Genomic DNA, 12,116 nt, shown 5'->3' on the forward strand with positions numbered 1-12,116 from the left:
GTAGCAAATAAATTGGGCGGCTGCGCTGAGTCTTCTGCATTCGGATCTAGGCTCGATGGTAGACGTCTATAATCCACTAGCATTCGGATCTTGGCTCAATGATAGAGGTCTGGAATCCACTATTGTTTGGATCTTGGCTCGATGGTAGAGGTCTGGAATCCCCTAGCATTTGGATCTTGGCTCAGTGGTAGAGGTCTGGAATCCACTAGCGCTCTGCCGTGGGCTTGGGAGGGGTAGCGATGGTACATGGGCTGTGTGTTTACTGTCCCTGGTGTGGTCAGGAGGAGGACGGTCTCCGCCTGGCAGCCTCTTTGGCATCTCCCTCAAAGCCCCCCGCAGCCTCTCACACGTTCACCGTCTGGAAGCTGGGGAGCAGTTTGCCACCGCGCCTTTTTTATTTAGCCCAGGAAGACTCACGGCTGAGCCAGTGCTCCGCCCCAGCTCCATTCCACATCTCCTGCTGGGAACCGTCAGCCTCTCCCCACGAGGAGGTGTAGGCCCCGCCCTACCCAGGGCATCTGGCTTTTCCTCTCCTGACCATTCAGCCTCAGGGCCTGAGGGGTGGTCAGTCGGAAGTGGGCGGGAAGGTGACTGCCTCCTCCTCGTCTTCCTGGGCCCACCTCCAGAGGACGTCCTCCAGCCTCTGGCCCTGTGGCAGCAGCCTGACCCTGGGCAGGTCACACAGCTGGTGGATTAACTGGTTTGGCACCCCAGGGGCATCAGAAATTACCTGGCCGTTCATCCGTCTAGACGGAAGGAGCCTCAGCCCGCGGAGCCCATGGGAGCCCGAGCATGGGGTGTACCCGCCCTGCCCTTTATCCTGCTTAAAGCCACTCGTTCCGGAGGGCAGGAAGCACACCTGTGGGACAGGTCGGAGACAATAGGTCCCGTTTAGAGGTGCTGCCATGCGGGGCCCAGTGAGCTGGACCTGGAGTCCAACGGCGGAGGCTGCCCGCCGCGGCCTGAGCGGCAGCAGCCCCAATTGGGGCTGGTTTTGCAACGGTCGGAAGGGACGTGTTGAGGGACGCCTCACGTGCAGAGGCGGGAGCCCGGGCTCTGGCGCCCGGTTGTCTGGGTGCAAAAGGCGCCTCTCTGAGTGGTTTGTCTTGCTCAGGCTAATTCTGGGAGTGGCCCCGGGGGCCAGGGGAGGCAGCTGTGAGCCAGGGCCCCGGGTTTGGGAAGAAAAAGGGGCCTCGGCATCTGAACTGCGGGTCGGCTCACCTGACCGCCCACTCCCCACACAACGCCGGGTGCCGGTGGGACCCCTGGTCTTCCCCCTGCTGCCACGCACCCGCAGCTCTGGCTTAACGGGCAGGGGAGGGGTGCGGGCAGCTCTTGGCACTTTTTTTCCTCCATGCTGTTGTCCGGAAAGGTCAGGTCTCAGGATGCGGAGCTGCCCGGGACTGTCACTTGGCAAAAGAGAGTGCGAGAGTGGGTGTCCTCCTCGGCAAGGACAGGGGAAGAGCCGAGTGACCCTGGGAGAGGGAGAAGCAGGCCTGCCCTCCTCCACTTCTGGAGCCCTCTCCGGATCCACCAGTCACGCCTCGAGCAGAGGGGGAGGCGAGTGGGCACGCTGGCCCGGAGGCCTGGCCTGCGCTGGTCCCGAGGAGAAGCCCCGGTGGGCTCCCTGTCTCTGGCCAAGGCAAGCAGGCTCCCCGGGTCCACGAGCCGATGGGGAACTTTTCCTGCAGTGTCGCCAGAGTGACACAAGGGGGCGACAGCTACCACCGAGGGCCGGCGAGACAGGGCCATCCCCTCGCCTGCCCTCCGCTGGGCCACGGGCCTGTTGGTGAGCCCACACAGCCGCCTGCTGCTGACACTCTGGCCGCCAGGGTGCAGCTGGGCAGGAGGCGGCAGGAGGCAGGCTGGGCGTGAGCCTCCACGTCCCCTGACCCGACCCCCTCTCCACCTCTGAAGACCGAGGCCCAGGGCAGCAGCCTGGATGCGTCTGAGGTCTCACAGCTAGCGAGGGGTCATCTGGGCCTCCAGTGCCCATCCCCTGACTCCAGGAATGTGTCAGTTTGTGCCCGTGCCAGGACCCCGGAGGCCTCCCCACCTTCTGAGAGACCCTCAGTCTACCACCTTCTGGCCTGCCCGCCCTCGCCGCCTCCCTGCTGCCGGCTGAATGATTCTCTCGGTGGGCCTGTGGGGAACCCCCCACGCCTGCATCCAGGCTCAGCGTCTCCCTCATCCTGGGTGAGATCACTGTGCACCTCCAGGGTGGTGCCCCCACCGAACTGCTGCCTCTGAACCTCCTCACGGGTGGGGGCCCCAGGGGGCCCTTCAGGTGTCAGCCCCACGCAGGGGTGCAGTGTGGTTCCCCACACCCCGGGGTCTCAGCCCAGGGCCCGCCCGGCACTCCAGTCCCACAGGCAGGAGCCTGCGAAGGTGGTTTCAGGTGGCAGGGGGCAGGTCAGAGCAGCCACCAGACAAATGCCTCTGAGGAGCTTGCATCCTGCCATCTTTGTGGCCCCCTTCCTCAGCTGAGACCCCAGAGGCAGGGTTCGGTGGCGGAGAGCAGGTCAGAGGCGACCTGAGGCTCTGGGGCCCCTGGGAGCTGCTCACTCGTCCTTCTCCGGCGAGTCACGGTTACCCGAAGCTTGAAAGTCCATCATTTCCTGTAATCCGCCCAACAACCTTGTAGTCGATTTCATTCCCATCTTATATACGAGACCCCAGGGCTCAGAGAGGCCATCGAGGCTCGCGGCCCGGCGTCACGCGGTTTACACTGGAGCCCGAAGCCAAGTCTCTTTCCAAACACCAGGCTGCCCTGGGACGTGCTGGCCCTCCCTGCTTCTATTATTTTCCCATCACCAAACTGGGAGAGCCTAAGGAGGGGTTTGAGGGCTCCTTGAAAGCGAGAGATCTTTGTCCTGCGTGGGAATGGAGTAAGGCCTCCGCGTGACCAGTGCCCCAGCCCCACGGGAGAACTGCCACCAGGATCCTCCCTCCTGGGAGGGCAAGGCCGGGCCGGGGCGGGGGCGCCCGCAGGCAGGGAGACCAGGTTTGTAAGCAGGAGGTCCTGTGGCTCCCTGGCTGGATCTGGAGTGGAGGAGCAAGCCTGGGGCCTTTCATCTGGCCTTCAAAGCGCAGGGAACAGAGGACTCAAGGGACACACTCAAAGGCGCCCCGGGAGGTCAGTGAGCGGCCTGTGGCCCGGGAGAGCAGAGGGCAGCAGGCCTCCCGGGGAGAGGTCTGAAGAGAGGTGGGGCCCCGGCCCTCTCCCCCCACTCCGGAACCTCTCCTTGTGCGCCCCTGGCCGGGCGCCCGTTCGCAGCGCCCACTCGGAGGTCTCTCCCCTGCCAGGGCTGAGCCAAACTAGCTGTCTAGGAGCCTGGGCCCGCACCGCCCACGCCCCAGCATCTTGTGGGTTAACAGCTTGCCTGTCTCTCCGCCCCCCCTTCCCCAGCTTGCTGACATTTTACTGAAGCGGGGGTGGTTGTGAAAGGGGGCAAGCTGGTTCCTGCTCCCCAGCCCACACAGACACCCCACTGACACCGCCTGTCACCCACTCTCCCTCCCCTTCCAGGGGAGACCTCTCTTCCGGCCCCACCGACATGGGGCTCCTGCTATGAGACAGCGTGAGGCGTGCTCAGGGTTCCACGCTGTGGCAGAAACCTGTCCATGGAAGACAGACCCGGGCAGCCCCCAGGAGCTGTTCTCCCTCTGGGGGTCTTTTTTTTTTTTTAATATATATTTTAAAAATCTTTTAAAAATTTTGTAAAAATCTTTTTTAAAAGCATTAAGTATTCTGCCACGAGGGAAGTATACAGAATAACACCTACCAGTTAGCTTGACCAGATCTTACCAACATACCATCGATAAAGACGAAGGCCTCCCTGTCTCCCTCCCCAGAGGAAACCACAGCCCTGATTGGGGTGTTTAGATTCTTGTGCCTGTTTTAAGATATTTTTCCCCGCACATATATGAATCCATAGCAACACACAGTACGGTTTGGTATGGTTTTGCCTTTGAGTTAAAATGGTGTATCGTACATATTCTGAGTTTAGGTTTTTCCGTCCATGTTGTTTTGGAGATTTAACCATCTTGAAACCTGAGCTCTAGCATGAACCTGTCTTAATTGCCACATACTAGTCCTCTTAACTGTCCAGCAGCTTATTTACCCAGTCTCCTGTTGATGGACATTTAGGTTGTTGGCAGGTTTTCTTCCATTGCAGGTAATCCTTCAGAGGCGGTGCTGGTCCAAGACTCCTTGTGTGTTCTGTCCACCGGCGTGCTTGGTTGCAGGGCAGTGTGTCTTCAGCTTTGATTTGTTGTTATTTAGTCACTCAGTCACATTCGACTCTTTTGCAACCCCATGGACTGTAGCCCACCAGGTTCCTCTGTCTGTGGGGTTTCCCAGGCAAGAATACTGGAGCGCTTTGCCATTTCCTCTTCCAGGGATCTTCCCGACCCAGGGATCGAATCTGCATCCGCTTTGATAGTTGTAGCCAAATGATGCTCTGGAGTGGCTGTTCTGATTTTTAGGCCTCTGGAGTTACTTTCTGTCTTTAAAGTTTTGGTAAACTGAGGAATGGGTTACCATGAACACTTTTTCTTTCAAGTCTGCAGTAGCACCCTGAGGAAGACAAGACGGTGTTATCCCCCTTAATCTGTTGGGGAAATTGAGGCCCAGCCAGGGTAAGAGACTTGGCTTGAGGTTGCATCGCTGGTCAGAGGAAGAATCCATCTGGACCTTTTGAGTCCAAATCCTTAGAAAAGACCTTTGACCCTGGTAACCTCTCAGGGAGCTTGTAGGTGCAGGAAAAAAAAAAAAACTCTATGGAGTGCAGAAAGCCTGGGAAGTAGAGCAGGGCCCGGGTCCGGGGGTGGGGAGGGTGCTGACAGCCGATTCTAAGTTCTTCTCATGGATGGAGGAGGAGGAAGCAGCGTAGTCAGAAGATTTCAGAGGAGTTAAATTTTGAATGAGGGGTTAAGAGTGGAATGCTGCTCCTGGCAGATGGGAAATGACGGCCTCCTACAGACACAGGAGGTGACAGGAGGGGCCGGTCGCAGGAGAAGAGGGAGGTGGGGGCCAGCAGGGGCTTCATAAAGTCTCCCGGCAAGGCGTGGAGAGAGGTGGAGGGAGGCGTATCGGCATCCCCATCAGGGATCGGTTTCACCCATTGCTTCTGAGACACGAGCTCAGCCCACACCAGCAACTGGCAGGAAAAGGGCTCAGGACCTGGCCTGCCACTGGGACACTGCCGGCCCAGAGCCCTCCCCTCTCAGCCTGACCCCCGAGGCTGCGCCTGGACCGTTCACCGTCTTCTCCATTCACTCTGCAAACCACGTCCGGCGCTTCCGGACCCTGGGGATGCAGTTAAGAGCAACATGTGGTCCCGGGGGCACACGGGCTGGTGGGGGATACTGAGTCATAAGCCAGCACCAATGGCCCAGAATAGCCAAGGGAGGACCTGAGCGTGGGAGCAGCTAACCCCCTGGGAGAGGAGGGTGGGGAGAACTTTCCGGCAGAGCCGGTATCTGAGCCAGTCCTGAAAGGAGGAGAGGGGAAAAGATAAGGGAGAGCTCGCTGAGCAGAAGGGAAGGAAGGGTGTCCCAGGCAGAGAGGCTGCCAAGTGCCACCCGGACAGACAGGAAGAGACCCCCGCATGCTGACTGACAGAAGCATCTAGGGGTGGAGGGAGGGAGTGAGAGCGTAAACCCAGGGCAGGCTTCTGGGTCGGAACCCCAACCCTGCCCCTCACTGGCTGCGGGATCACAAGCAAGTTATTCAATCTCTTTGTCCCTCAATTTCCTGGTCTGTAAAATGTAGATAATATTACTTTTTATGACATGAAAAGAGAGAGTATTTGTAAAACAGTTAGGACCGTGTCTGGTACATAGTGAGGTGTGTATTTGTGAAGTAAAAAGTATGAAGGAGAAATGGGAGAGGAGGCTGAGAAGCCTGTTGACAGCCAGACCCACGTCTGCTTTCTGTTCCCTGGCAGTAGAGAGCCACTGAAAGATAGGTGGGCGCTTGAAGGTGAAGTCTGGTGACAGCGGGAGGCTGGCTTGGAGGGGAGGCTCTGAAGGAATGAGTCAGACGTTAATTCCACAAACGTTAGTCCAGGGCCTCCCGGGAGCCAGGCCCTGAGACAGGGACTCAGGGTGGAAGGAGACAGAGAGACTGGGGATGTTTCAGCAAGGAGCTCAGAGCTGGGGCCCCCCGACATCTGAGGCAGCCGCTCTCCTTCCCCCCACCCCGCGCCCACATGCTCACCTGGTGACCGCGTGGCACCAATCCCTGTGGCCCAGGTCTCATCTTGGGGAGCGTGGAGGGGGCGGAGGCACCCCTTCGGGAGAGGAGCCCCAGCTGTCACCCCCTGGGTCCTCTGGAGAGGAGAGGGCAGCAGCTGCTAAGGACAACGGCTGCCACCATCCCCCTGGGCCCAGCGCAGAGAAGTAGGCGGCCCTTGTGGTCAGCCCTTGGGTGCGGTACCTGAGGTGGAGGAAGCCCTCCCCTTCCCTTAACTGGTCCCTGCCCCACGGAATTCCCAGTTCCTTCCTCCTCAGCTGATCAGTGGTAAACACTGGACGCGCTGCCAGACTCAGTGCTGGGCATGGCCCCTGCCCTCCCCCCACCCCACCCCCAGCCAGGGGCTTGTCCGGTGGGCAGGAGGAGCGAGACAGACAGATCTGAGCGGGTGCGGACCTCCCGGGGTCCCGTGGCAGGGCAGCCAGGTGGGCGCTGTGGAGTCATCCGGGGCAGTAATGCCCTGTTGGCTGGGGCAGCTGCCAGCAGGTGGGATTGTGATACGGGGCGGGGAGGGAGGCCAGTGTCCCAGGCAGAAGGTGAGTGTGGGCCAGGACGCAGCAGTGAGCTCAAGCTCAGCCAGATCAGGGGGCAGAGAAGAGCCTTGGGTAGAACCAAGGGCTGCGTCAGTGCCTGGGAGGCTGCATTAGTGGCGCTCTGCAGAAGCACGCTTGCTAGGCTAGAGGCTTTAGAATTCATTCTGAATCAGGGGTTCCCAAAGTATGGTCCTGGGGGTGCCCTTGACCCTTTCAGGGGATCGTTGGGATCAAAACTATTTTCATGATAATACTTTCAAAGCTGCCCTGGTTTATGTCCTTTTCGCAGGGTTGATATTTGGACTTATGGTGTAGAAGCAGTGGTGGTAAAACGTGGTCTAAAAGCAATGGTAAAGCCATTGGAACCTTGGCATACACCAAGGCAGTGGCCCCATCGTAAACGCATAGCCACTGTATTCTTCACACTCACAGCAACAACAACAAAAAATGCCATAAATATATCAATTTTATAAAGCCTGGATCCTTGAGTGTACATTTTAAAAAATACTGTATGAAGAAATGTGAAATATACATGAGGCACTTTTGCTGCAAACCGAACTTTGATGGTTGTCTTGAAAAGCACTTTTATGACTGAGTTGCAGGCCCTACTAGTCACTTTTTTTTTTTAAAGGAACACCATTTTAGCTTGAAAGGACACCTGACAGACAAAAACCCTTTAAACTTGGATGTTTAGCAGACATTTTCTCAAAAAAGAATGAAGTGAGCTTGTCACTTCAAAAACAGTGTTTGCTGCTGTTGACAAAATTTCAGCTTTTGAGCGAAAATTAGAATTTTGGAAACCTCGTTCCAGTATCTGGAGATCCGCCTAAGTCAGTAAACCGATGTTTTCCAGTGACCAGTGCTTAATGTTTCAAAATTCAAAATGCAAGATAGACCAGTGAAAAGTTCACTGATAACATTTCAGATCCCACATAACCACTAACCTTTAAGAAACTACCACTTGTGATATTTTGGTATAGTATTAGAGAAGAATATCTGTAATTGCCTGAAAGGGCTATTAAAATACTCTTTCCTTTTCTTATTACTTGTCAGTATGAGGCAGAATTTTCTTCATATACTTCAGCCAAATTAACATATCACAACAGATTGCCTGCAGAGGCAGATATTAGAATCCAGATGTCTTCTATTAAGCTAGACATTAGAGATTTACAGAATTTAAACATGCCACTGTTCTCGCTACCTTTTTGTGTTGGAAGATAGAGCTTATTTTCCATAAAAATGTGTTATTTATATTAACATACTGGGCTTACTGTTTTTAATAATATTTTAATATATTTTAAATGAATAAATAGTATTTTAAACATTTCTCAATGTTGATTTCTAATATGAAAAAGTGAAAGTGTTAGTTGCTCAGTCATGTCCCACTCTTTGTGACCCCATGGACTATAGCCACTGTCCATGGAATTCTCCAGGCCAGAATACTGGAGTGGGTTGCCATTCTCTTCTCCAGAGGATCTTCCCAACCCAGGGATCGAACCCAGGTCTCTCTCCTGCATTGCAGTCAGATTCTCCACCATCTGAGCCACCACGGAAGCTAATATGGTCAACGTTAATAGCTGTAACTCTCAAAGAACACCTTTTGGGGATCTTCAGTAATTTGTAAGAATATAAGGGGGTCCTAGAACCAGGATGTTGGAGAGCTGGTGCTCTAGATTCTGGGGGCCAGGAGTGTAAACTGAGGGTTGGCATGCTGGGCCGGGTGGGTGTGACGTGGACCGGCTTCTTCTGGACCCGACAGGCCCCCTGGCAGGGCTGCGACACCCAGGATCTGGCGGCCCGGCTCAGCCCTTCGGAGCTGTGGGCAGTGACGGCCTCCTCGAGCCTCAGGTGCCCCAGTGGCTCAGCTGGGACCAAAATGTCACTTGTACAGGGGGAGTTACAAGCCTCCTGTCTGCTAATCCTTGTGAAAAAGCGCCGTGTAAGTTGTGAAACACTCCACAAGATATTTGTTTCTGTGGTTATTTTGTCTGGGGCCGGTGCGTAGCTGTCTCAGATGCTTTCCCCAGACCCCGGAAAAACCTGTCCACGGGTAGCTAGAGGGTGTAGGGTGACCCCCACCACGTCTCACCCCCCCCACCCCCGCCTTCCTGGAGCTGAGACGGGGGCTGTGCTTTTGACCGGGCTGGCTGGATGGAGGGCAGGCTCCTGGGCTGTTGCCCTGCCAGCCTCTGGGGACGTTGGGAAGAGAAGCCTGGAAGCCAGGCTTGCGCCCATGTGTGCCCGCCGGGCCGCCCGCCCAGCAGCCGCTGCCTGCTTGCTCTGCTGGGAGAGGAAGTGCAGTCGGTTACCAATCGGGTTATTTTCATAACGGCTGTCTCAGGCTGCGGGGGGGCGGGGAGGCGAGTGGGGAGGGGGAGGGGGCAGAGGAGCAGCCTCAGCAGCTCGCTCTCCAAACTAGGACTTGCTCAGCCGGAGGCCTGCAGCCCGGAGCTGGCGCTGCATCGGGGCTCGCCTGCCCACGGGGACCCGGGCCCCCACCCACCCGCTCTGCCTGCCACCTGAGGGCACCTCCCGCCTGCCACCCTGCCTTCCAGATCAGGTCAAAGGGGCTTCCCTCAACCCTCCCTTGCCTTCTGCTTCCTCCCTCTTGGACCTGTCGGGGTAGGGTTGGGGGGCAGGGTCCCCCAGGCACCGCTGTCCCCAGACCAGGCTCCTGGAGCTGATGGAAAGGGAATGGGAAGGGGTGGGGGTCTGAACTGCTGTCCCCAAGCCAGGGCAGACCCCGTCGTGGTCAACATGACTGGCCTAGTCGCCCCCCGTACCGCGCAGCTCTGGCCCACCTCTCCCACTGTGAAGTTTGCTTCGGTTTGGTTTTGGCAGGCTCTCCTTAGTGAGTGGAGACCTGGGCACCCTGCCTCAGCAGCCCCCAGGCAGGCCCCTCTTCCAGCCGTCCCCACCCCCTCCCCTCGACCTCAGCCTTGGCGCTGCGGGAGCAGAGCCGCCGGGGCAGATTCTGACCTGCAGGCCCTGTTGTGGGGCTGCTGGAGGTGACCGCTGTGCCCCATTGCCACCTTCAGCAGGACGCGGGGCGGGGGGCCCACTCAGTGTGGAATGGGCGCTCTGGCTGGATCCCACAGGGTGGCCTGTGCGAGCACCCTGGGAGGCAGAGCAGTCCCTGGGGGCCCAGTCTGGTGCCAGGCGCAGAGGGCATTCGTCCCAGCGTGAGCAGACCCCCCACGCAGCCCAGGCTGCCAAGCTGTGTTCCTCATATGATGGGTGGTGACCATCCTGGCTACTCCTGCTTCCCTTTCTGGGCTCCTACCTGCACCGTGCGTGCATGCTCAGATGTATCTGACTTTTGATGACCCCGTGGACTGTAGTCCACCAGGCTCCTCCATCCATGGGATTCTGCAGGCAAGAATACTGGAGTGGGTTGCCATGCCCTGCTCCAGGGGATCTTCCCATCCCAGGGATCGAACCCACGTTTCTTACGTCTCCTGCTGTGGGTGTAGGCCCTGCCAAGCCCCTCCTCTCTGCTGGCTGTCGGCAGGTACTCTCTACCGTTATGTCATCTGAACCTCTTTCATGTCAGAGCCTCTGGACTAGGTCGTTTCAGCCCTGTTTTGCAGATGAGAAAATGGAGACTCCAAAAGGTTAGTTGTTCAACCTAGGAAAGCAGTGGCAGATACAGGATTCCAAAGCTTGAAGCTAACATAGCGTGAGCCGGTCTAACTGGGAGATGAGGAGCCCTGTCCTTCCCAGCCAGCAGCTGATGGAGCTGGGACACTTGTGTCCACTCACCCCGGGCAGCTGCCTGAGCTTGGCCACCTGCAGCCGCACTGTCTGCTGTTCCCCAGGGGTGCCCCGCCAGCTATCACCATGCCCGTCTGCCACAGCACCCTCTGTCCTCCTCCCCAGGCTCCTAGCAGCCCGCTGGACGTCGACGGGGCCCCCGAGTCCTTTCCCAGCCCACCCCCTCCGGGTGTGACAGGCTCCCCCCTGGGCCCCCCGCCCAGGAGGCTGAGGGCAGCCATTTTTGCTCCGCTGCTGGTGTCAGAGCCCTGCGGGGCCTCCTCCGGTGACCTTTACACTACTGAGTGTGGTGTGTGGAAGCTGACAGAGCGTGAGGTGAGAGGAAGCTGCCGCCCAGGGCCGTGCCGTGGGCAGAGGCTGCAGGCGCAGGCAGAGGAGAGTCCGGGGCAGGCCTGAGAGCAGGCCGGGCCTCGGAGCAGACCCAGGAGAGGCCTGGGCCGAGATAGGAAGTCAGGAGTCAGGCCTTTGCTGACCAGAGGACAGAGGTTTCTATGGCGACCAGAGGAACAGGAAGCCTGGGCCCCGGGGGGGAGGGGGTGTCGGAGCGCAGAGGCGTGGTCGCCTTAGAGGAGAGCTTGTCATAAACCGTCAGATCAGCCAGCTGACAGCCTCCTCCGACCGACAAGGAAACTGAGGCCCGAGAGGGAGCGGCTTCGCAGGAGGTCACTCGGCACCGGCCTGGCCCACCCCGCCCCCGCTGGTGGTGACCCCCGGGCCGGCTGGGACCCAGGCGTGGGGGGAGCACCTCTAAGTCGCCCCGTGTCCTGAGGCAGGTGAGCTGCAAGGCCTCTCTGCCTCCCCCCAGCCCCTCTTGGCGCAGGCGCGGGGCTGGGCAGGCGGCAGGGTCCACCCTCTCCGCCACCCACAGGGCGCCTGCCGCACCTCCCCCCCAGTGACTGTGGCCTTTTGTTTTCTGGGTGACACTCGCATCAGGCGGTGTGTTCGGGTGACTAATCTCCTCCAGGCTGGGCAGCTGTCACAGGGCGGCCTGACCGGGCGGGCGGGGAAAGCTGACACCCTGGGGCAGTGCTGGCAAGCCAGGGCCCCTGGCCGCAGCAGGCCACTGGGCCTCCAGGCTCCTTCTGCTGGGCGCGGTGCAGACCCTGCATCAGGCGGACCTGAGTTCAGGTCCCGCTCCTGCCCGTGACCAGCCGTGCGACCTTGGAGCCTGGGCCTGATCTCAAGCCGGTTTCCTCCTCTCTGTCACAGAGCCATTGATCCTGCCTGCCTCAGGGGTGGCAGTTAGGAGCGAGCGAGATGATGAGTGGAGGCGCTTGTCACGTAGTGGGTGATGGGCAAATAGACTGCTGTTGTCATTATGGCACCTTAGTCCCAGCTCAGACCAGGCTTTGCCCTCAGGTCGAGGTGGGTTCCAGCCCCAGCTCCACACGGACTAGCTGTGCACGTTGGGCTAGTTATCTCCTTAGTCTCTCATCAGGAGCCAGGTATGATACAGTATCTATTCTTTAGGGTGCTGTGGTTTATAAAACCACATGCACATGTTTGCCAAGGACTTAGTACCCTGCCTGACACGCGTGGGCACTCAGCAA

At 58.3% G+C, this 12,116-nt stretch overlaps 1 protein-coding gene across 14 annotated transcripts in view; it reads left to right on the top strand.

Annotated features, from left to right (window-relative positions):
* The window catches only part of DGKZ (diacylglycerol kinase zeta), a 43,970-nt gene that overhangs the window by 15,562 nt on the left and 16,292 nt on the right, over positions 1-12,116 (top strand). For 6 of the 14 annotated variants that reach the window (XR_006342467.1, XR_006342468.1, XM_043910624.1 and 3 more), the window contains exon 2: positions 9,212-9,352. The exons of the other annotated variants lie outside the window; for them this stretch is intronic. Coding sequence is in view for 4 of the 6 variants with exons in the window: in XM_043910624.1 (XP_043766559.1) it covers positions 9,212-9,352 (141 nt within the window). In the remaining 2 variants the exon portion in view is untranslated. The remainder of the gene's footprint in view (positions 1-9,211; positions 9,353-12,116) is intronic. 14 annotated transcript variants of the gene reach the window in all.

This window comes from Cervus elaphus, chromosome 1 (assembly GCF_910594005.1).
Source record: "Cervus elaphus chromosome 1, mCerEla1.1, whole genome shotgun sequence".
NCBI classification, from domain to species: Eukaryota; Metazoa; Chordata; class Mammalia; order Artiodactyla; family Cervidae; genus Cervus; species Cervus elaphus.